The sequence below is a fragment of the Amphibalanus amphitrite genome, unplaced genomic scaffold (assembly GCF_019059575.1).
Source record: "Amphibalanus amphitrite isolate SeventyFive unplaced genomic scaffold, NRLGWU_Aamphi_draft 000507F_arrow, whole genome shotgun sequence".
Lineage (NCBI taxonomy): Eukaryota > Metazoa > Arthropoda > Thecostraca > Balanomorpha > Balanidae > Amphibalanus > Amphibalanus amphitrite.
Window position 1 is genome coordinate 170,289 of NW_024882001.1, and position 25,790 is coordinate 196,078.

The following is a 25,790-nucleotide window of genomic DNA, read 5'->3' on the forward strand; positions in this document are numbered from 1 at the left end:
AGGACTAGCCTCACCGACAGTCTTGTGCGTGATTCTATTTATGGAGTAGTTGGGCACAAACGCAAGCCCAAAAGCTACCCGACTTCGCCACGAAATGGGTTGGAGAGACCGTGTATTAGGGTGTCAACCGTCTGCGCACTGTTTCACCAGCTGGAAGAAGGATAGTTGACGGTGACAAATATGACAATATTTCTCTTCGTAGGGTGACAGTGCTCGTATTACTTTAATAGCCAAAACACTCAATACACATATACATATATAGGTAGACGGACTATTGCGCTTTCTATCAACAGAAGGGCTTCTGCGCGATACAGGCAGGCAGTTGTGCTAAATAGGCAGGCCATTACGCATTTCTGCGTACTTTTAATCGTTATCACGTGGAACGGGCCACTCCATGTGAATAGACTCCCAATACTATGCTCAGTAATGCTAATACACGGAGGCGCACCGATTGTGAAGACACTGATAATTTACTCGCTAGATGGCAGCAGTAGTGAGCGCCTGAAGGTAGGCTGTGCCGCACTACGTCAAGCGCAGACAGCGCGCGCGCGGGCTGATGAGGGGGCGATTAAAGCGCAATGGGAAGGGAGTTGATTGGTCGAGGGAGAAAGAGAGAGGGAGAGAGAGGGGGAGAGAGAGAGAGAGAGAGAGAGAGAGAGAGAGAGAGAGAGAGAGAGAGAGAGAGAGAGAGAGAGAGAGAGAGAGAGAGAGAGAGAGAGAGAGAGAGAGAGAGAGAGAGAGAGAGAGAGAGAGAGAAACAGTAAAATTCAGCTGTCGAAAATTCAGGAGTTTAGAGATAAAGTTGCCAACAATAATCACCACCGTTGACCTGAGGTCAAATATGAAAGAATCACACAGAAAGTCCGTTAAAAGACCTATCGAATGCGCCTTTCTCCGGCACCGTAGCTCTATCCGTTCCTGAGCTATGTGCCGGTTCGTCGAAAATAGTCGAAGTTTGACCTGAAAAATGGCGAAATTTTACTTTCGATGATCTCTGATAACCTGACCTTTGACCTGACCTAAGAAGTGAAGTTTTTCATTATTTTTTACCCTCTTTCGACCACCGCCTACGGCGTGCCGCTACGTGGCCCAGGAGCTGAGTTAGAATTGGGGTACTTACCCTCCCCCCCAGCAGGGCGTGGAAATCCAGGATGCAGGACCTCCAGCGGGGTGCGGGTTAAATGATACATGTTGACATTTTAACCAGAATCCTCTGTACGCGTTGGTTTTCAGAGATGAAGAGAGGCCAGACTGTGCTCCGGCATGTCACTGTCACTCGACTAATCACTTCTAGCACATCGCTGATTTGCGTGGCGGCGGCGGAAGCTCGTGATTTCAGAGATAATCGCCCGGGATGTGACGGGCGTATGGGTACCTTTCTGAGAAGGTGTCCTGTCGGGGGTGGCTGTGTTTGGCAACGAATGTTTGTCAGACGCCTGCTATCAGCCCGCTGTGGCCGCGGTGTGTCGGTGCACCCTGAGGGCGGTGACGTCCCCGGTCGGCCGGGTGGGGGCGGCGGCTGTGCGCCGGGCGGGGGCGGCCGCTGTGCGCCGGCCGGTCGGCGCGGCCGGCGGCAAGTGACCCGGGGTCGCCGCCGGCCAGTGTAGCCAGTTCGTCCCCCGACCGGCCGCCGCTGCCACCGCCGTCCGTCCGGCCGCTGCTGCCCGTCCTCGGCGTCCTGCACCCCGCGGGCTCAGCGCTGCGTACTGCTCACACACCGTCACAGGTAACCGACCGGCCAGCCTGCTCTTCAGTTGTTACCGCCGCAGCCCAGTTGCGCCGCCGCCGACAGACAGACGGCGACTTCTCGAGGTGACCAGACAATTAACTGTTGAAAAAACTTGTCATACGAAACACTGCAATCATTGACATCCTGACATACCATCCTTCTAACATTATAAGACGCATATGACTTCGGTCATAAAAATGAAGACTGAAGACGACATATCAGCACAGACGTATGACTTCAATCATTCACTGTCATTTACTCGCCCAACCGGCTTGATCGGGTGAGTACTTAAGTTGGCATAGCCGGCAAGGTGATGGAGCCTTCTGCAAACCACTTCACCATTTTCTATTAGCTCCTGATGAACTGGTATGCGCCAGGTATGCGTGGAGTTGCGTTACAGCCCAAATGAAGTCGGTTAGTGTCACGTACCAGAGTCCGGCTATGAATATATCAATTACACTCTTGAGACTCTAACTTATGCAGTTCGCGCAACTTTTCGACAACAAGTGTACGTTACATCTTGGGTCGCAATATAGACTGCCCTTAACACCAATTCGTACCGATAAATCACTCGCCTTTGATATCAATTGTCAGGTTCAGCTTATCTTAACTGAAGCGGCAATAAGCAATTACGCGTAATTCAGCGGCAGATCAAGAATTTTGGATCAGCGCCGGTCTAAAAAAGAATCCATTATTTCGTGTATTGTCGGAATTTGATCCTTTTTCATTAACCGCGGAAGCAGGCTCCCTCTTGCGCTGCCCAATCCACTGACCGTTTGTTATTTCTGCAACGACTGGCCATAGCGAGTGAGTGAATACCTACTTCAGGGTCGCTCTCTGACGCTCATTTCCAACCTGTCACAAGTCATCATTGGCCTGACTACTAAATTCCACGACTCCCATCACCATTGACCGCTGACCGGTGGTCACAAAATTCGTCTGAACTTTCTGGTATGGTCAGTTAGCTCGTCTGTCTGTCCTGCCAACCACCCACCACCTTACCGTAGGTGTGGATCTCAACAGTCCACCCCCACGCCATTTTCAGTCTCTTCTCATCAATATGTTCAGATAGTGGGCCTCCCAGTCGTACGTTCACATTTCGGTGAAGGGCAGCGGTCGGAAACGGGGTCTTGCCCGAATACTTGCTCCTAAGTGACTGACTGAATACGAATCGGAAACGCAAAGCAGCCTTCAACAGTTGAATTAAATGTAACGGAATGACACGCATTTTGTAATGCTAATTAAAGCACATGGCCTTATTCATGAATTAGCAGTTTGCTTCTCTCCTTTTAAATGGTTTAAATGGTCAGGCTAAAACAACGTATCGAGCTAGTCTAGCCCCTTGGGACAAGATATAAGACCCGTATCAATGTCATGCCGTAGACCACAACCAGAGCTGATCACTTTGCAACAGCATTAGCAGTATAGGCATGGATGTACGAGTAATATAGGTGTAACAGTGCAACCCATTTCCCGCGCACTGTAAAGCAGAACACGTGATTAATGTAACGCGAGTTTTATTATTGAACTTTATGGTGACGATGCATGACATAAATTGCCCACATTTCATACTATATTGTCCAGCAGTATTTTCAGTTCCGTCAGATTCACATATTTGCCACATAAATCATGCAGATGACAGCATATATGAAATTTGAAGAGCAGCATAACGGTATAACCAGCGGCATTCAACAGCTCAACGTCGGAATGTCGTAAAGAACCCGCATCTGCATGCTACTAATGAAGGCATGAAGTTCACTTTTCGGCCATATCTGCTGTTACGGTTAGTTGAATACCGTCACTTACTGAGTTCCAACTTCCATGGCCATGATATCAGCGAAACTTTGGCTTAGAACGGATAAATGCGACGAGCAACAACTCACCAAGTATGTACTAAACAGACCAAAAGTGATGATACAGGGCTGTATTGACTTTGTAATGACTGAGGATACCTACACATTGAAGTATATTGAAGAAACTGTTGAGGTATTATAGAGTAGTATATTGAAGAAGAAGAAGTAGGTATATTGAAGAAACCCCACCAACTTTGGTGGTTTATAGCGTCGATAGTTTGAGCATTATTATTTATCCATGGTTTTGTTCTTTGCCTCTTGTGAAGTTTATTAAATTGTACTGCACATGTTGACAATTACAGCACCTCATTCAAATTCGGCGTGATTTGAGTTGTATATATGAATTTCCGATTCCGCCCCTGCGCAACGGCTACCTACTTTACTATTCCAATAGTCCGATACGATTCGAAGATGATATCCCCTTGCCGTCCCATATCAAACTAACTTGAACTAATGGCCATTATAAACCGTTTCCACGACGGCTATCTGGTACACATTTGGCGCACATTAGGTGCAGAGTTGGTGCAGATTTGGTCAAATTAGGTACAGGTTTGGCCAAATTAGGTTCATTGTAGCCGTGTTCACGACGGCCATCTGGTAGGTACACATTTAGTGCACATCTGGTGCAGGTTAGGTGCAGATTTGGAGTCAAATTAGGTTCAGTGTGTCTATTAGTAGCTATCAGCTAGGGCTGCACTAATTGCTTATATGCCTGCTTTGTCATATTATCAGAGACCATGATCGATCAAAACACTGAAATAAATTCATAAAATGAAGAAATTTGCTGCTAAAGAGATTAGGTGCAGACTTGGTCAAATTAGGTGCATTCGCCGGATAGCCCGTCGTGAAAACGGCTTGTGTATCTTAGAAGTTATCAGTTTGGGTTGCACACTGCATGCAGTTTCCTATATACCTACCAGATATTTCACATTATTAGACATTACCTACTTTCGATTAAAACACTGAAATAAATAAGATAATTATATGGAGATAGTTGTACAAGAGATTTGGTGCAGATTTGGTCAAGTTTGGTGCACTCGCCAGGTAATCCGTCGTGAAGACGGCTATTGTGAACGATTTCACCATTGCCCTGCATTTCTAGCTACCATAGGAGTTCACAAAGCTCCGTTACAGCTGGTCCGCATGGGAGAGGGCACAGATTCAGTGTCGAAGGGTGGCAACCATGACAAAGATAGCCGTGGTGGGAGTACGCGCAACGTCACTCTTCTGAACGCACCAGTTAACTGTGTAGGAGACCGGAGATGGATGACGTCACGCCATACCTCATACGTATTCACTCTAGGGTCAGCTCTCTTTATGCTACAGGCAGAATTATTGAACACCTGTTTAATGCATGTTTTATATTTGGCACATCTCCCGCGACATGTGGCACACAACTTCGTAAAGTAATTTCAGTGTGCGCCTGACGGGCATCTACGATCTGCCCGTTGTAACCTTCCATCCGCATGTGACCCACGTTCTTAGTCGGTACCACTCCCAGCCAAACTTGCGCTGGCTAATCATGCGAGATTCGCCGTGAAAGATTTCAGGAAATCGGCTCCTGCACCCACACTTCGTAAAATCAAAATCAACGTGAAATACGGAAGTAGACAATCGTATTATAAGTTTGAATCCGCCCGTTCTACTGAGTGCCAATATAATTTGGTTAGTTGAGTTTATGTGATGCTTTTAAACCTGGTTATAAATTGATTCTCAATTTGATACGTCTCCAATATTACTGCATGAAATGCCTAAGTTCCAAAGCAAAATTGCTTAAATTTAAGACATCTATTCTACAATCTACATAACACCTTCACCCTACCATAGTTGAAAAGGTGACGTTGCTATTATCATATATGCCTTAATAAAAAATACAAACATATTTCGGATGCTTTAGTTTCTGGTTCGTCGTTATTGATCCTAAGAGCAACAATGCATGCTTCCCAAGCATCGTTGAAATATAGCTTAAAAATAATGCAATTTTTAGTTTTCCATTTGAAAAACTCGAAAACAGTGAATGTTTGTAAATGTCATTTCAATATGTATTCTTGCTACCTCAATTACCAAAGGTAGTACGTTCATAACTTGCCAATAGCCATCATGGCCCCGCATCGAATGGATGATTCACGGCCTGATCGTATTCATCTCAAAGTCACACACCCTTCTGTTTAAGAGCATGTTCCTGGGCAATTTGGTGCTCGTGGTGGCCAAATTTGCCGCCGTCGCGCGCCCTGTTTATTCTACGGGCTGTCCATACAGGGCAACTAATCACGGGCTGACGATAGTCGCGCCGACGCCTGTCATGTGAACAATGTGAACAATGCATGTGAACAATGCCGGCAACTGAGCCACGGGACCGGGCTGGCTTCGTTTGCGCTACAGGCCAACCGACCTTCTCCCACTACATAGGATCCGGTCGAGGCGTCCGGAAAGTCGAGAATGGGGCTGTGAACGGCTACTCGGGTCACACACAATGCTGAGACTGAAAATAAATTAGAACGAATCCACGTAGGTGGGCACCTATATAGAGAATGACAGAATGGTGGAGGGAGACCCTTTAAGGCTTACACCCAGCATGATGGTAAAATATAGAAAATAGGGCTGCTTCAAAGAGTTGAGCAATGAGCATGAAGGATATTAACGGTTTAGCCAATCAATATCTTGCCTCAGTACCGTCACCAGTGACGGTTCCCACACACCAAGTTCGTGCTGCTCTTTAACTTGACACGGTCTTGTATACTTGACCTCGCCAGTAGCTTTGGTGATCCATGGCTTCGCCTATTTTCTTCTTGGTGCTGAACGACTGCCGAGCTAGATAGCATCCGTTTATCGGAACATGGACATTGGACACTTATAAATGTCGTCCTTTAAATTTCGTTTCAAGCTTATTTTTGCAATGATCAAAGCATATATAGGCATTGAGCGTAGGCCTCGGTCAAACTAAGTAAAGATCGCTCCTAAATACCATGAACTTGCATGTTTGTAATGTTTATTTATGAATAACTACCTCCGTAGTCCGTACATGCATGTTTTGCATATGGAGAACAGGACCGCGCAGAAATAGCACAATGCACATTCAAAAGGCTCTCCCGAAGGTGCTGAAGATGCTATTAAGTTTAGGTTAAAGACATCCGTTGATTTTTATCTTCGCCGCGAAATGTTGCACTATATACATAGATGATAGCTCAGAACAGAAATAATACCTCCATCCTAAAATACAAGAGCCTTGAGTAACAACAATGGGATGGGGTATAAGGTTAGCTTTGCCTGTGAATATTCCTGGGTTACCTGTAGGACTGTTTTCCGTTGTGCATATATAACAGGCTCACGGCAGGCCTCAATGCAGGCAGCAGGAGTATATTTGCGTACTGCAGTGCGCGGTGATTGTGTATATTTGTGGCCTGTCTGAGTGTAAACGCGTGTTTGTGAGGACTATTTGCCCGTTCCACCTGCAGCAATACCTGCTGTTGGAGGTGCGGTCGGCGCTGCTGGGACAAACAGTCCCATCTGCTCGCCGTGCGGTCGTCGACACAGCACAGGCACGGCACGGTAATTGGTCGGTGGACGGCAGCGTGTCCTCACTGGACAAACTGTCGCTATCAGTGCCGAACGCAGACGTCGGCATGTGTGATCGAAGGTGACCGGATTGGAGGGTCACGACCCCGAGGCCCGACAGGAACGCATGGTGTGCTCCTTAGTACTTTCCGAGCGGCAGAAGAGAGGGAACAGCAGGGGGCCATTCAATAGCAGTGTGATCCTATCAGATTGGAATGATTCACTCCGGCCCGTGGAACAGGTGGATCCGTGAGTATTATTCTAACAGCAAGGCATGCAGGTGTCAGGCTATGAGTGACAGGCTCCTCCCGGTAGAAAAAGGGGATTTTGGTACCCGAAGTGTTGTGCGCCTGCCTACGAACACTCTCCGCTCAAAGACCGGTAAAGCCGTTACACTCAAAGCGCGTTGCATCAGTGTGCGCTGTGGAGTGTGCAATGTGCAATGTGCAATGCACATGCAACGTTGTCGGTAGGGCAATGCTGGAATATTGAGGAGCCAGTGACTGGCGTGGGCGTAAGCCGAGCCATGATAGTCCATCCAATCATCAAATCCGGCCAGTCAAATCACCGATATATTCGACGTAAGTGTAATCGACTATTATTCGGTTTATATTTTCCTTGCGTTTCGTTATTTTATAAGTTTTATTTGGTCATTTTCATTATTTTTTAGCATGTTAGTTCCTCCATTATCAAAGTGGATTTCAGTTATTATTCCCATTAAATCTCTTAGATGCTCCCATTCCGTGCTCAATCATGACATACGCTGCACCATACGGAATAGTATGGAAACTGGTGGAATACTGCTACCATTACTTTATAAGCAGATCATTGGACCCACACTGTAATACATTATGCAATGATAACTGAATGCACGAAGACGGCATTGATATACATATAAGGCTGGGAGCTCGTAATGATTATGTGACGAGCGAAAATCCAGAACCGCAATAGTATGTACGCTGGCTTTTTGTGTGCAAATTAAGATGATCCAGTGAATAGAGAACCAATCACAACCTTTAGGAGCCAGTTGAATATCTCTGTAACCAATCCCTGCCCCCAGGGCAATGTCTGCAGCTCGACAACAGACTTCCGTGAATGACGATCTATTACTTTATTTTTGCTCGATATTTAAAAAGTTATCAATGATAGCTCGTGATAGCAATTTTCTGGCGTTGCCCTTCATGTCAAGTTTAGCCCGATTAGGCACATGTCATGACACATGCATTTATTGCATGAACGTAGTGGTGAAATATTTAAGTGTCCTTTTTTGAATAAACAATGCGAGTGTCCCGCCTCACTTCATCAAGAGACATCAACTAGCTCAAGCACGTCAAATAAATAGGTCAGTCCTAGCTTGTCTCACGTAACCAATGTACGATGGGACCGCGGCCGGAATTAGCGCGACATTGGTGGATTTGCCGACCTTTCCCAAATTTAGTTAAACTGTGTCATATAATTCAGAAATGTCCATGGACCACGAATCTGCAAATATTTTTTGTCCATAGTGTACAGCGTCCACGCCACATCAGCCCAAACACAAAGTTCCGTGAAAAGCATCGTAGACCCGTTTTCGTACGGAGAAAAGTAGCATCTAATGTAGGCAAGAAAAAAATATATATTAGACGGCTTTATCAATATTTTCGGGGTCTAGCCTGCTAGTTTAGACCATGGGCTTCACGATGGAAAGAAAAACTTTTAGCGGAATATATAAATACGCTTCAAATGTTAAGTTTTCTTAGATGCTTTTCAAATTGTGAGTTAATTTTGCTGTTATAAATATTCTGGAATGCCGATATAAAAAGTCCCGCTAGGTCCCGCTCTTCTTTTATCTTTATGGTGTTTACCAATCAATTGCCTTTCATAAAATGTATAGTCCAGCTGTCTCAGCTTGCCACAGCGAAAATGAGGGGCTTTTTTTACTTCAGGTCGCCGGCGCTGGCCGTGCGCGGTCACCGCGAGCCGGCCGGAAGCTGTGAGTAACAGAGCCTCAGGAGTTGTACAAGGATGCCAAGTGCCAACTATATTTAAGTTTTGTCCGGACATATCCGTACCTGCTTTGGGAGTGTCTGATACACTTTTCTGACCCGTACTTAATTTGTTATATAGTCATGTAGGCCATCAGATTCCCATTATGGTTTTGGTGGCTACATTATTTGCTTATCGGAATCTCCGGTGCCGCCATGACCTGACCTGACAGGTGTTGCCATCTTATCACGTGACCGAACCGAGTCGGGGTCGGCGCAGGTCAACTTATTAATTAACCAATTAATTAATTAATTAAATTACTAATGATTGATTATTTAAATTTATCAGAAATTGCTTAGAAAGTACAACGACTACTATTTGTATGATTCTATCGTCCCTTTCATGTGAAAGCGGGCACGAAACACGAAGAAAACCGATGTCGCGCTAATTTTCGCTCCGGTCCCATTGTGCAATGGTGTAATAACGGTGTTATCATTTTTGTTGCTGGATTACGTGAGACAATAGCGAAGTCTTTCCAGAGATAGACTGCGCCGCCATAACCTCTGCGTGGGTAGACTGCGCCGCCATACATCTCTGTGTGGGTAGACTGTGCTGAGTGTGCCGCCGTACACTTTGCGTAGGTAGACCGTACCGCAGTGTCTGAACTTGACGTAACGACGCAGTGAAAAAGGGGCCACAACGAATACCTAGCCAAGCAAAAACTAACAATTTAGAAGCACTGTATCAGCCCCCATTGAGCTAAAGCACGCGATTGGTGAAATTGATCAGACTTTGCGTCTGTGGCACATGCTTTTCCTGACGTGTCGCACGGGACCACCACCAGGCCACTGTCGCCAGACCGGCTCATATGCAACAGGCGCGTCTCTGCGACCTGCGTCGTTTCCTGTGCAGCAGGCGCGTCTCTGCGTCGTTTCTTGTGCAGCAGGTGCGTCTCTGCGCACCATTGGGCACGGATCCCCTCGGGCGGACAGTCAGCGGCGGTCGTCGTCGCCCCGCCCGAGCGTGGATCGGTCCGACCCGTTAGCTCCGACGGCAAGGCGCCACCGACGGCCCCCCGGTGAGCCGGGCCATCCGTCTTCCCCGAGCGGCGGCGGCTCAACAGAGCTGTACCTGCCGCCGGGGCGGGGGCGGTGGCGGGGGCGGGGGCGGCACCGGTGACACCTCGACGTTTACCCACGCTAATGGCTGTGCGCACCGGGCCGACGAGCCGGCGACACGACGCACCAGTCACGGCGCTTTGTGTCGGCTTTACCGGGGGCCCCGCCCGGGTCAGGTCGTCTGACAATGCCGGCCAATAGGTCGACCGAGAGCGGCAGCAGGCTCCGGACAGGCGTCCATTAGACCGGTCGGGTCGGGGCGGCACCGCCCGAGGGCATTGTGCTGCCCGGTCACCGGTCACCTGGTCATAGGTCACCGCAGGCGGCTGTCACTCTTGATTGGCAGTGGCGGTGTCATCTATCAGCGCCAATTTTTCGGGGCTTGTAGCTACCGAGCTGTTAGCTCCTGCGCTGATAATTCATCAATACAGAAAAGACGAACAAATGAACGAAGCAAATAAACGAAGAATATGCAACTTTTTAAACTAAGTGCGAGAAGTTCAGGGTTTTATGGCTACACAGTACAAAATAATGGTTAAAAAAATATCCACTTTTTTACCAGCCCGCTTGAAAAGTAAACGTTCCGTCATAACACGTGTTGTAGTTTTTTTTTTTTAATTGAAAGCAAGCTTTCGATCAGTGATGAATGGTTACTCTGGACCGAGATATGTGGCAAAGATTAATCGAATGCCTGTCACTTCCCGGAAACAGCTGAGATATTGATTCCGCCAGTATTGAAAATGGTGGACACACTTTTGTTCTTGAATTCAAACGCGTATTTAAATCATAGTTAAAAGATCTGACGGGATTAACGTATTTCTGCTACAGGGCCCAGGGGCTCAGTGTGATCTGGATTACGATAAGCTATTCTATCTGAGTCTATCCTGTTCCGAACTGAATTTATCGATAAGATATGCACCATGTCAAATGCTCGGAACATCCCAAGGGGGGACATGATCTGCGCACCTACGTAGTGCGTAGCCTATGTTCTTATCTCGGAAATCCGCCCATACCTTTGAAGAAAATATAAAAATACGGCCCTTCCTCGGGGAAGCCCGCACGACGTCGACTGTTCCATTCGACCCCATCGTGGATCACTCTGGCGAGGCAACTGACCGCACCGATACCACGAACGGAGTGATTCAGTCGTCTCAATCAGTCCCTGGCGCGTGGGCCCACCAACATCAAGGGCCGTTCTAAGAGCTCATGAATCCCTACCGGAACGGCTGAAAGCACTCTAGACAAAGTTTAGAAAGGTAGGGCGTCAGATCTGAAGTTAGCGATTTTTCAGAAATTACTATGCATATAGTATTCGGGTGTGTTACCTAATCCTTCTACCGTATGAACTTGTTAATGTTCGTTGTGGGTGTGTTAAGTAGCTTTGGGTAGGTAATTGAACATTCATTAAAATGTGCAGTGGACAGTTCAAGCATATGAAGCGCGTTAAACCATCATTACCATCTCTTTGACCAACCTATGCCTACCACGTCCATCCGCCTTTTCTGCTGGATGATTATTACGGTATAACGCTTAAAGGGACCCTCCCACCTTAACATTAGATTTGAGCTGAGATAGCCAAAATGGGGTCCCTGGCTCACAATTACTGGTTTCGGCACTCACAACATCGAGAAATGCCTTAACCCGCGCCCCACTGGGGGGGGGGGGCTATTTATAGCCCCCTCTCCCGTTTTTCTGTAATAACTTCCAAACCGCTTGACGGATCGACGCCAAACTTTCAGTACCTTCGGCTGCATCAATTTGACACCTTGTGTCAAAATTTGAACTTCGTACCTACCATAGGTCGGCCGGAAAATGACGTCAGAGTGACGTCATGTTCGTCCGATTTCGACGCAAAACATTGAACCACGGCAATCGCTCCCAAGAGCTCAGTTTTTAAGCTAGATCCAATTTCTTTGCATGAAAGAACTCAGAATTGACCGTGCTATCAAACTGCTATCTCGGATTTTCAAAATTTTGAAAATTTCGAAAATTTTATATAATAATATTCAAAATTTATATTTTTATATTTTTTTTCAAAAAGTTTTTGACTTTTCGAAAAAAAACCGGAATATATGTGACAGAACGCATGATTATGACTAAATCTAGCAAGTTTTAGCTAAATATCTTCAAAAATGGCCAAGTTATACGCATTATTGCAAAAAATTCACAATTATTAATTTTTCAAATCAATTTTTCAGTACGTATTTGGCATCGTACACCAATATAAATGGCACCATCGTGTTCCTGAGCTCAAACTGCATCCAATAGACACCTTTTTTGTTGAAAAATTTCAACTTCAAAATTTGACCTTTTTTGACCCGAAAGTGACCTGACCTAAGCTAAATTCGACTCAAAATGACCTCGAATGACATAAAAGACATCAAATTCGAAATCTATGGCCTAAATGGACCATAAAACATGTGTCACGTGACCGACGCATGATATAATATTTTCGTGACCTGTGATGACCTGACCCTGACCTGAAAATCAAAGTACAAGTTTGGTACCCGCAAGGTATCTAGAGCATCTGTTCACGAGTGTGGAAACCAAAAATGAGCCTGATCTGACTTGTAAGACGGCGGCCAGAGCCCAAAATGTGAACAAGCCAAAGTGCTAATAATTTTTACTTTGACCTGACCTGTGACGTCATCGGTGACCTCGAGGTCAATGAAATTAGGTTTCGCTCGACAGTTTTTCCGGAGCTATCAGACGCCGTTTGAATTTTGACGATCGGCCCAGTAGTTTCGGAGTTAGGAGGGGGGGCTATGAATAGCCCCCCCTCCTTACCCCAGAGGGGGGGCGGGGGGGCTTAGTAGTAGGGCGTGTTATACACAGACCCCAGTGGGGCGCGGGTTAAATCGGAAATATTGAATTTCAAAATTGCAGCATTTTGATTCAGAGGGGCTAATGCTTAGGAATACCCCTCTGAATGTGTGACGTCAGCGCAGATATCTAACGATTTTTAAATGTTTGACTAAAACGTTTTGTAGCACGCGGTGGTATATGCTGTTTGCGCGCAACATCTGCCGCAAACGCCGCACTTCTAAAATAAAGTCGCTAGAAACAGCGGAGATCCCAAAAAGTAAACAAAAGTAAAAGTCTAATATCTTGAAAACCGGTGAATATTTTTCGGTGAAATTTGGTAGATATTCGTTTTCGCTCTTTCTAAACCGAGCGACATCACTTTCATGCCAATTCATAAACTTTTTTGAAGGTGGGAGGGTCCCTTTAACCCGTGATCTGTCGGTATGCCTGACCTTTTTAACTCGACCTTTCCCGGTCTTACCAATTTATCCTTCGGGTGTTAATCTGACCTGAACTGATCTGACCTAGTATGTCCGAAACGACCCGACCTGACCCGATCAGACCTGACCTGAGCTAGTCAGACCCGACATAACCCAGCCTGACCCGACTCGAGTAAAACTGACAACTCCTGATTTTACCCTAATCTGACCTAACCTTACCTGACCTGACCTGACCTGACCTGACCTGACCTGCCCTGCCCTTCCCTCTCTCTCTCTCAGGACGATGCAGCTCCCAGCGATGGTGAGTGCGGTGGTGTGTGCCATCAGCTGCCTGCTGTTGATCTCGCCTGCCAGCACAGCGCCGGCCGACGGCTGCCGACCAGAGTTTTTCGACCAGCTGCCGCTGCGGACACAGAACATTTGCACCAAGATCCTGGCACTGCGCGAGGTTCAGCGGGCCATGGAGGACTACCTCGAGGACGAGTGTGAGTGGACGCTCGCGGCGGGCACGTGAGGCAGGGGGCACGTTAACAGAACAGAAATGGAGACAAACGAAACGGGCACCGAAACTGACACCGACACCGACACCGACACCGACATTTCACATTAGCTTTAGCACCGTCACCAAAATAGTCGTAATGAGCGTCTGGGCTAAGAACTAGCGTCGGTATGCTGACACTGATTATCGCACCCTAGAGAAGTTAGCACATCTTTTTTGAGGCGGTAGACATTAACCCTCGCATGTGTGCGGCGTTTGCCAGCTTCTAATGTGTAGGGGGGGGGTCGGTTGGACCCCCCCCCCCTTGCCGTTTGGCCCCTGATCGAGCTAGAGCTTCGCGGAAAAAACGAGCGTGTTGCCCGTGACGAGAGGAAGCCGATGATATCCAATTTTAAGGTCCTAGGTCATTGGTTGACCTTCCAGGTCAGGTCAATGACCCAAAGTCGGGAAAATCGGGACCTGTTAGAAAGTCGTAAAGTGTGGCTGCTAAGGGGTTTTTCGGGGTGCTGATTACGAATATCGTGTTAGTTTTGATCACAGATGATGTCTTGAAGCATTTAGACCAGGTCGGGTCAGGTCAGGTCAGGTCAACCAGTAGGCGTCGTGACGGGTATTCGTAGTACGGGTCAACCGCCTCTGACAGCTTCGTAACATGTTACGAAGTCACCAAAACTACTTCGTAAATGTTCAAATGGTTGCTAAATTCGAATTCAGCTCCAAAAACTAGCCTAGAAACATGTAAAACTCGAAAAAGTGACCCGAGGTCACCCGAGGTCACCAAAGGTCAATGACCTGACCTGACCTTCAGGTGACCTTGACACACACGGGAGTAACATCAAATCACATGTTTGAACGTTTGAAACCACGAAAAGCTTGCAAACACGCGGCTAGTGCGAGCCGACATACGCGAAATCGCGATTCCGGCCAAACATGGTCTCGGAAAAGAGGTCACAGGTCAAAGGTCATTTGGGTCAGGGTCATGAAATTTTCAGGGTAGGTGTAAAATTGATCAATGCGAGGGTACTGAAAGTTTCGTCGCGATCAGCCGCTTTTTACGCGAGTTATTCGCGAAAAACCATGGGGGGGGGTCCATCCGACCCCCCCCTACACATGCGAGGGTTAAGACTACATAAACATAGGGCGATAGCATTCAGCTTCTTCTAGCAAGCTTAAGAACCAAGCAATTACCAAATAATGTGATCTCATATTTCTCTTCGTTGCTAGATATAAGTGTTTGGATCGGAATTAACCGACATACTAATTTCGTTTTGCTTCGATCTGACTCGGAATAAAGATAACTTAAGAACTGAAGGCGTGGTGAAAGCTTTCTAAAGTGAGATAAGCTGATTTTCACAGTAGTCCTTGAGTTAGCTTGGGATTAAGTGGCATCTAAATGCCGTGTGAAGACAGACACTTCAGTAAATCGCCGTGAGAAAAGAACGGAAGTTTTTCCTACCATAAGTCTTAGAGGGCGTCTGTTGGAAGGAAACTTTCTCTAACGCACCAGTTCTACTACAGTTCATTAATGTGACGAAATCACGAATTGCATAGCTAGTTTGATCAGTTCAGCCCAACAAAGCATATCTATAACATTCCATATTCTATTCTGAAAATACAATGTATGTAACGTCTTTAAATTTTAGACCGTATTTCGTTTGCGAGCGTATCGTGTTATCTCGTTTATCTCGTTTATCAGGCACTCAGCCCCACAATCCACATCCCTCCCAATAAGTCCTCCACATTTCCACATCTCCTCCACACCCACTCTGACATGAGTCCCGTCTGTTTTGATTTCAGTGCAGGGACAGATCGGCTTCAGTGACAACGGCGCTAAGCGACAGGACATGGACCACGTATTCCTGCGGTTCGGCCGATCTGGCGTGTAACAACCCCACCCCCGTCGATTCGCGCCACCCGCCGCCGACGCGCCACCATCGAACGCGACGCGGCGGCGCGGCGCTCCGACGCAGCGCGGCTATCCCGGTGACTTGTGCGGCAATCGGTGGCGCACGGCAAACAACACAGTTGCAGCGGGCCGGGCGCAGCGGCTGGCGGAACGGGTCACACGATGGCGGCACCACCTGACTGACGGCCAACGGCCTCCGGGGACGCGCACAGAGAGTGCTACACAGCCACCTCTGCACCCGCCAGACACGCTGCCGCGCTCGGCCGAGAGAGCAGTGCGGGGACGTTATCAAATTACTGCAGGAAACGCCAGCAGGCCACAGTCGAGGTGGCTAGCCAGATTTCCATCTATCGGAGACTTTTGCAGCCGAATTTGTCAATAATGCCGTTTAAGAAATGCTGCTGAAATGAAGATTTTATCAAAGGTTCAGCGTTCTATTTCCATTTAAATGAATACATAAACAAATTATATATAAGTGAGTGTGATCGTACCACGATTTAGACTACAATGTCTCTGTAACTGCGGAACTGCAATTTCATAAGGGCATCTTTAAGTCTGGCATATGGTCCTAAAACGCTCACGAATGATTACCGAATATCCGTCTACGCATAAATGTCTCCGTACAAATATGATTGTTGCTTCTCACTTCAACAGTGCAATATTATCCAAAATGTTCCACTGTTGAGTACGAGAATGTCAGTGAATATTTATTTTACTTAAATATATTGTTTGGTTATAGGGTATTGTAGCAAGCTGGTCGTAGATGAATACATAAATACATGTATTGAACCCAATGCAGCTTTATCTTGCGCACAAAAACAGATATCAGCAGAACACGCTGAAAAACAAAAGAAGATATATATATATATATATATATATATATATATATATATATATATATATATATATATATATATATATATATATATATATATATATAATATATATAAATGAGCAAAACAGAGTTGAGGTAAAAGTTGGACTAGTACACGGTAAAAGATGAACAACGCTGGATACGTTCAAATTTACAAGCATTATGTATTAGGCAGGGCAAATAATAAATTTAGCAATCAGGTACTGACGAAGTGTCATTTCTTAATCTTCCTCTGATAGATAATTGTAATTCGCATTAGTTCCATGCTATACTGAGGTACAAAACTGTTTAAGTTGTTTGGTTTTTAACAATTTTTACCTCAGTGTAGCCCGAAACAACAACGCATTATAATAAATTGAGCAATTATGTAACTATCTACGCATGATCGCAATGCGCAATAGCTTGATATATTTTTGGACTCTCGTTCGCCATAATTTCCCAGCAAATTACAGGCAATCTTCACAGAACAATGACGACAACGGTATTCATAAGGAAGGACTTCGGGGAACTTGGCCACGGCGAGTGAGGGCGTTCGTTTCCACCAGGGAGCTTTTGAGCCACGAATACATCCGCTACGTCGATCGTCAGATTCGCTGAAGGCTATATTGATAGTTTGTAGAAGCTGACCGGAAGGAACATGTGGTCCTTATCTGTGTGTGTCTCTCAGAAGAAGTCCACAAGTGGGTTTTCCCTCACCAGTGATCACTTGAAGCGCGTTTGGTCGAGTGAAGACGCTATCATGCGTCTTGGGGCTAAAGGGGTGATGCAGACAGCGGATATGTGATGTGGCCAGGGTATTAGAAATCAGCGCAGCATATGCCTTAGACGCCAGCCCTATTCATAACCCTCGCATGTGTGCGGCGTTTGTCACCTTCTTACGTGTAGGGATGGGGGGGGGGGGTCGGTTGGACCCCCCTTGCCGTTTGGCCCCTGATCGAGCTAGAGCTTCTCGGAGAGAAAAAAAACAAGCGTGTTGCCCGTCACGAGACGAAGCCGATGATACCCAATTTTAAGGTCCTAGGTCATTGGTTGATCTTGCAGGTCAGGTCAATGACCAAAAAGTCGGGAAAATCTGGACTTGTTAGAAAGTCGTAAAGTGTGGCTGCTATGGGGTTTTCGGGGTGTTAATCGCGAATATCGTGTTAGTTTTGATCACAGATGATGTCTTTAGGCATTTAGACCAGGTCGGGTCAGGTCAGGTCAGGTCAACCAGTAGGGGTCGTGACGGGTATTCGTAGTAGGTGTCAACCGCCTCTGACAGCTTTGTAACATGCTACGAAGGCACCAAAACTACTTCGTAAATGTTCAAATGGTATCTTAATTCGAATTAATCTAGAAAAACTAGCCCAGAAACATGTAAACTCGAAAAAGTGAACCGAGGTCACCAAAGGTCAATGACCTGACCTGACCTTTAGGTGACCTTGACATTCACCCTAATGCATGGGAGCAACATCGAATCACATGTTTGAACGTTTGAAACCACGAAAAGCTTGCAAACGCGCGGCTAATGCGAGCCGACATACGCCGAATCGCGCTTCCGGCCAAACATGGCCTCGAGAAATAGGTCACAGGTCAAAGGTCACTAGGGTCAGGGCCATGAAATTTTCAGAGTCGGTGAAAATTGATCAACTCGAGGGTACTGAAAGTTTCGTCGCGATCGGCCGCTTTTTGCGCTAGTTATTCGCGAAAAACCATGGGGGAGGGGGTCCATCCGACCCTCCCCCCCTACACATGCGAGGGATAATTTAGTTGCTCATGTTCACTTTCCCATGCCTCGCAAAGCAAGGGATACATCATACAGGTATTCAATGACCCGGAATAAAGATATATCACAATTACTCAAATTCAGTATGGCAGTGAACGGAATAAATCAAAATAGACGAGCAAATGCCTTTTTTCGTATAGCTAATGGATTTGGAGCTCTGTAAGGAAATCACTCCCCATTTATGATGCTGAAAGGTGTCATTTATCATCTCGAGGCGGACTGGAATAAGAGCAGATGGATCCCCATCCGCGGCCCCGCTATCCCGTGCGATCATCTTTCACCCTTCGACACTGCTGCCGTCTCTTTCGACTCGTCTGGGCTGTGTAAAAAGAAGGTATTCTCGGTAAGAAGTGGGTGGGTGACGGTAGAGTGTTTTGAACAAACAGGGTCGTGGTGAGACCACATGAATATTATACAATTGACAATGCACATCCATGCAAAAGTACTTGATGGCGGGAATACGAGTATCAACTATCACATGCAGGAGTATCTCGTCTCTCATCACATACACTACCGAATACCTACCTACCAACCATTCAACACCGGTCAGTTTTACAAGGATATTACGTCATATCCTGCCGCAATTATGTGACAAAACGGAACAGAAATATACAGATATTATAGAGCTATGTCAGACCGCTACGGCTGTGACAAAATATTAAACAGCTGTGACAAACCATTACAGAGCTGTGACAGACCGTTTCAGAGTCGTTACAGACATTTACAAAGCTATGAGAGACAGTTACAAAGCTGTGGCAGACCGTTACAAAGCGACAGACCGTAACAGGGCTGTGACAAAACGTTACAGAGCTGCTACAGACTGTTTGTTACAAAGCTGTTATAAACTATTACAAAGCTGTGCCAGAACAGACCAGCATGTGCGAGAGACGAGCGACCACAACGCGTACGTTAATTCTAACCGAGTATCCATCACCTACTCCACTCTTAACTGGATACCCGTAACGGTAACACGTTCACAACCATGATGAAAACGCGCCTCATTCTTATCTAATCGACTCCACGTGCGAAAATATGAGTTTCCACCAAGGTTTCCACTTATTAGTCACATGGAAAAGAAAACAAATTTGACATAACCAGGGACAGGCCAAGAGCAATTACGAGGAAAAAAGCGCGACGCTCGCTACTTTGTCATTAAACGGTGAAGGCGCCTGTCGAGTGTCGTTAAAAATAAGAAAAAAAAAACGATGCAAGAGAAACAAGGCCCTGAAACTACAACAGAAGCAAAGAAAACAGAACTTATTGCATCTCGTGAGTGATAGTCTTTTTTGAAAGTAGAAATTATCATAGAACTCGGCACGACGGCAACAGTATTTGTATTGCATGGCTCGTATATAAACTGGGCGTGTGATAAAATTGACTGATGACGGCAATGTCCGCCTTTTACTTCCTTCACAGGGATTATATGTTACCGCTAATGACGTCAAGACAACGGGCGATAGTAGGTACCTAATCCGCTCGTTTTAATCCTTTTCAATTTCTTCTGAGCGGAGGCTTATTTAGCGACATTTGTGCGGAGTCGGAGTTGGAGCCGGTTTGGTTCGGAAGTTCTGCCCGGATTTAGAGTCGGAAATGGTTTTGGAAGCCGGAGTCGGAGTCGGAGACACCGAAAATCAATCGACTCCGCAGTCCTGGTTAAGTACATACAGTTTTAAACGGAAAGTCTGGTACTGCTATTGCCCGACTATTCGTTGAAATCAGAAGCACTTGAAAAATATCAACTTTTTAGCTTTTTAATCTGCTAATCTTTTCACTTCTAGCACATTCGTCAGATTTTGTACATGTAACACCAGACACGCCATTATTTCAGCAATCAATAACATGTATTTCATTGTGGCAATGAGATCATACAAAAATATGCTACAAACACTACACAACGTAAATTACGCAGACAGTTTCAGGCTTAACGACAGACAAATAATGTACCCACTCACGGAAAATAATTCGCCGGGCGTGGCGCCAGAGGCAAAGAAATGGAAGAGCTCAGATTGATGGGAACACAAGCAGTTGCAGCTCCGTCTGTCTTCATGCAAATATTCACGGCTTTGCTGAGCCGCAGCAATGTTCAACAGAAATTTGACACAGGTCTTTACACCTTTCAGTCGATACCACCCTATTGATTTACATGGCCTTGCGTTGGTTGAAATTACTCCACAATTTTTTATTACTCTGAGACTGTGGCATGCCTTTGACAGACACGTGAATCGCAAATCAACAAAATATTCACAAATTATGACGAGTTCAATATCAATTCATCCTGCTCGTGGATTGGACCTCCTTGAATCAGCCTTGTCATGAGGAATATAACGCTCGCCTGGACCGGCCTGGGCACTGGGCAGTGCCCCTCCGCCTGGATGACGACACCGTCAAATTACCACACTACAGCGCCAGCCAATCAACGAAACAGGCCACCGACCCGACCATTGGATCCGGCCGCCGCCGCTTGCATAGAGTCTGCACAGAAGACTGCCACTAAACGCGACACCAACCGGCATAGATAGAAGGCGCTGCCTCAATACAACTGGCGAGATCCGCATCACACATCCCTGTCAGGGCGAGGCCGCGGGGCAAGCCGCCCAACGGGCAGATATGTAACATAAATGTCGCGCCTGGCGCCTGCCGGTGGGCGGCGCTAGGCCTGCCGACTCGGTCAGAACAAAATGAGGTATAAACACACCAATGCCCTACGTTTCCCAACAGCTTTGACACATATACATCCAAGGCGGACGCTCGCAGTGACACACGCACTACCATGCGCTCACGGGCTTTGGGCGGGCCCGGGCGGGGCGGTGGCCGTCCTGTCGCGCAGGGAGGGGCCACACGCGGCCCCCCGCGCCGCGTCTCACTCGATGGGTCACTGGACACCGGCCAGCCGCCGCCAGCCGCTCATCCAAAGCCGACGTAGAAAACTAGGAACGCGCGCCGTCCTCCGCAGTATTGCTGTAGGCCGCCGGCGGCGGCGACACCCCGATCAGCGGGGCCGCGCGGCCCGGTGGAAGAGCTTGCGGCTGTCCGCGCCCTGCGCCCAGCCACCGCCGCCAAGGCACCACGTCACCGGACCGTAATGACGTCACCGGACCGCCGTGACGTCACCGCACCGCCGCGCGATCGGCCGGCCGGTCGTCGCGTCTCTCTGAGATCGTTGACTATATCACTGGCGCCAGCTGTTGGGCGCGCGCCGCCGTTATCCAAACCTCTCCCGCACGAGACACATGAGTTTCTTCTTTCCCTTATAGGCGGTGCGCATGTTCTCTAGCAGCGCTGCGAACTGAGCGCGGCCGTCCGGCGCTAGCAGGAATGTATCACGCGCCTTGCTCAGGAACTCGATAAAGTCTCCATAGTGTCTCGGACTGATGTGTGTCAGCCGCGAGTGGGTCGTGTTGGCGTACGCCGCCACCGCCGCCTCCAGGAGCGCCTTGAGCGGCGGCCGCTCGTACCCCAGGGGTTTGGCCGGTCGCCGCTTTGCGTCCGGTGACGACAATCCCGGCGCGGTCATGGAGCAGCGGCGCAGCACGTCCGAGAGCACCGTGGCGCACTGGACGTTCTTCACCAGCAGCGGCACCATGTTGGCCAGCTCCGACTTGCCCAGCGAGTGGCTCAGCGCGCACGCCCAGTGGATGTCGTTGATGGCTGGGTGGGTGTCCTGTGAACGGGAGAGAAGACACGTCTGCAGTCAACACATAGGAAGGGCATTGGCTACCGGTCACAGATCAAGGCCATATGCCTACAGGAGCCCACAGGAATCCACAGGAATGTGGATTCCTGTGGGATTCCTGTGAATTCCCACAAGCCCACAGGAATCGCCGGACGCAGGCGTTTTGAGCTCATGACACCAGCAGCGAGAGGCACGTTGAATAAATGAGCGCTGTTGGGTACGGCCATTCAGTTTTCGGTTAATAATTTTGCGTGTATAATAATGTCTCGTTAAAAGAGCTCAATCGCAGGAAATGACGGTACTTACGCACCCATCTTGCCATCTTGAACACATTTACTGAAAGCATAACCATAAAATGGCCCTGCCGTCTTAAGACTCTTAGCTGGCCAGCATAATTAGCCTCGACTGTATACTGATAAATGTGGCTAAATTACCTCGGCCGATCTGATGTAGGCCGACGGCTGAGGGTGGACTACTTGGGTGACCAGTTCTCGTCAATGAAATGCCGAATATTCTTCCTCAAGAATGATGCATTCCAATTGCCAGTTAAGTCAAACCTCCTCCTGGAAAACGAATGTCTCTCCTATGCATCCCAATTCCCAACCCTTTACAATGAAGCAGCGCTGGGAACCAGCGGCGTATCGCAGGCGCCTGCCTTTCCCGCGGTCGGCGCGGTGCTCTGAGAATAGCCCCCGTCTCGGTCACCCACAGTCACCGGGGATCGCCAGTGGGCGCTGATGAGCCGGTCCGCGGCTCCGTTCTGACCGCAAAGCCGACAGGTTGGTCGACACGGTGATCCGCCCGGCCGCGGGGTGGCATTACAGGACTAATATACCGGGGAGGATGGGGCGGCAAAACCATCAGCAGTGGTAACACTAAGCGTATACAGAGCAGCAGACATGGGTTAGTCAGCAGGACTGACTTAAACGGGAAGCAGAGAAACCCTCCTAAAGAGACGGAGAGCGGTAAACACCTGAGGGTCGAGGGATGCGTGCCATGTCACCCTTAGGACATAGCGTTTTTAGCCGTTGATCTATATCTGAAGTTTTTTTTTAAGTCCTATCAGGCTCATTTTTATCTGAATGTGACAGCTACGCATTCGTGTTTGCTTTGAGAAAGGTCAATCATTGCATTGTCCTCTTGCAGGCATACCTATTGTTTAGCTTCTCTATTACATTTTTGAAATAGAAAGAACCTTGTAATAAATACGCTTTTGTGGTAGATAAAGCGGCGATAATGCACGTCAGGGAGAGTTTACCATCAGTGGCGGATCCAGGGGGGGGGGGGCAAAATGGGCATTTGCCCCCCCCCCAACAGCATAATTTTAACATTACGCCTATGGACGAGGCATGGAAAGAATCGATAAATTGTTATGGTTTGGCCCCCCTCCCCCCAAAAAAAAACTCTGAGCTGGATCCGCCTCTGTTTACCATTAAATAAATACATATAAAATACAACCTCATGTTTATTTAGATTTGTGCTGAGGTGTTAGACAACATTTTCTACCGACTTCGAAATAAGTGTGACATGCACATAAAGCTGGTGCCCACGAAAATATATTTAACAATAAAACGACCACAGTTCGCCAAAGCTCTAATGACAGACCACCCCGAGACGATGAGATGACTGTCAATGAGGAAAGACCTGCGTCCGGTCAACTCAAATTATTTACACAGACACAACATCAAGCCATTTTATCGTATTCAAAAAATCACGTCTGTTGTCGAAAAGGCGAGTCTCGATCGATAGAAATGTGTTTTAAAATGTTGCCGAAACGTGCCTATCTACTTCAATAAATTCTCGCCATTGTGCATGGCATTTTCCAACTAAAAGCACTGCATAAAAAGATAAGCAAGTAATAGCCTTTGGCTCATTGTATAATTGACAAAAGAAATGGAAAAGAATATATGTGCTCTAATGCTCTTGTGCATTAGATGCTCTAATGCTCTAATGCTGACAGTGGATATGAGCAGAGTTTAAGCGATTGATGACATGATTTTGAAGCATTCATTCCTCTTATTCAACATATAAAGTGGGATCAATCCCACAGTGACAGTAACCAATAAATAATTTACCAAACGTTACAGAATATCCTCCCAAGTATCTGTATCTAAGGGAGCGGGACTTATCGACCGGGATTAACTATCTCTACCTCTAGTCTTCTGATTCCCTGCGCCGCCTCTGACAGGCCATGGAGAAAACACCGGATGAGACTCCGCACACGGCTATGATATGACATTAACCCCAGACCGATGTACAGATACAGCCTAGTCACAGCTAGATACCGGTCAGAAACAAAGGAAATGCGCATTACAAAGAAGGCTTCACGATAGATGCTCTTTACCGCGACCGTTTTAATTGCACATATATTTGCTCATGCATCTAAGGTAATTGATAGGAGCTCAGCTAACTTACATAAAACATAACTTGGACTTAATTCTGCTGCCATGTTTCATAACTATCAACAGTTAATCTCTAGAACTGTAAGTTTTAGCAATAATCGTGAATTATACGGTACAGCTCTTACAGATCTGAGTTAATGAGGACTTGCTGTCGACTCCAGCATCTTTTTAGCACATGTATAGCACACGTATCAGACTCGCACGAAAAAGCTGGGATGATAATGGGATAGACTCTAAAAACTGGCAAGGCCTTCCTTGGCATCCGACACCAATCAATAACTATATCCTTCCACCCCATTTTGACACCCTTCCAACCCACTGCCATCACCCTTCCATCTCATACTAACGTGGTTATAGACGAGGTAGATGCTGTTCATGGCCAGCATGGCCAGCTTGTAGGCCCGCATCGGGTAGCCGCGGTGCTCCATGTAGCGGGCGATAGTGAACAGCTGGGACGAGGTCATAATGTGAGAGGCCGCGTCGATCACGATCTGGTAGGCCGTCTCGAAGGCGATTGGTTCCGACTCACACAGCGTCAGGGCGTGTAGCGCGCAGTTGGGCGGGTCCTGTGGTGTACAGAGGGGGCAGCGTGAGACGTATGTCGGAGGCTGAGTCGGACCATCCTCTCGTTATCCCTACTAAAAAAGTTAGCAAGACATGCCACACGTAAGGCTTTGGCACACTATTGCCACAACGCATTGGGGGAAAAATGAACTGTAAAACGGGCATTTCTGACTTTTACAATGTTTTTCTTTTACAATGCATCATGTTTCTTTTATGAGATGCTAAGAGACCGAAGCTCGAAAACAATGTTTCAAATTAACTTCACTTCACAAAAAATAGACTAGAAAACATCCATTCACACCTCCTTACCTTAGTGGCACACTGCAACGCCAGCTGTCGCGCCGCGTTGCTCAGATCCTCCTGAGCCTTGAAGTCGAGGTTCAACCGCAGCATGGTCGTGTGGGACATGACTGTGGTCGCCACCGGGCCTGTAGCCTCGGTCGGAGTGAAGAGCGTGTACCAGTTGTGCATGATGGTGATGAGGGCGTCGACACCGACCTCGGTGGCACACGTCACCAGCCAGCGGACCATGTCCCGGCGCCGCCAGTTCATTGACGTCAGCGTCACCCGCATCACCTGATGGCCAGGACGTCAGTTGGCGTCAGACGTTTGAATTGCCGTCAGCTCTAAAATGATTCCAAA

General features: G+C 47.3%; 2 protein-coding genes across 3 annotated transcripts in view; one reads left to right on the forward strand and one right to left on the reverse strand.

Annotated features, from left to right (window-relative positions):
* Positions 1–1,525: 1,525 nt before the first annotated feature.
* LOC122392921 (myosuppressin-like) lies at positions 1,526–16,661 on the forward strand. 2 transcript variants are annotated; one of them, XM_043388283.1, is made up of 3 exons: positions 1,526–1,726; positions 13,745–13,950; positions 15,762–16,661. In XM_043388283.1, exons 2-3 carry the CDS (start codon positions 13,749–13,751, stop codon positions 15,848–15,850), a joined length of 291 nt encoding a protein of 96 aa, XP_043244218.1. In that variant the 5' UTR covers positions 1,526–1,726; positions 13,745–13,748; the 3' UTR covers positions 15,851–16,661. The 2 variants fall into 2 exon arrangements, with proteins under 2 accessions (XP_043244218.1, XP_043244219.1); XM_043388284.1 differs by lacking the exon at positions 1,526–1,726 and adding an exon at positions 8,268–8,479.
* A 3,670-nt stretch (positions 16,662–20,331) lies between these two features.
* The window catches only part of LOC122392936 (zinc finger SWIM domain-containing protein 4-like), a 72,340-nt gene continuing 66,881 nt past the window's right edge, over positions 20,332–25,790 (reverse strand). The window contains exons 17-19 of the mRNA XM_043388316.1: positions 25,458–25,724; positions 24,932–25,150; positions 20,332–22,170 (exon numbers count right to left, since the gene is read on the reverse strand). Coding sequence (XP_043244251.1) covers positions 21,712–22,170; positions 24,932–25,150; positions 25,458–25,724 — 945 coding nt within the window. The 3' untranslated portion in view covers positions 20,332–21,711. The remainder of the gene's footprint in view (positions 22,171–24,931; positions 25,151–25,457; positions 25,725–25,790) is intronic.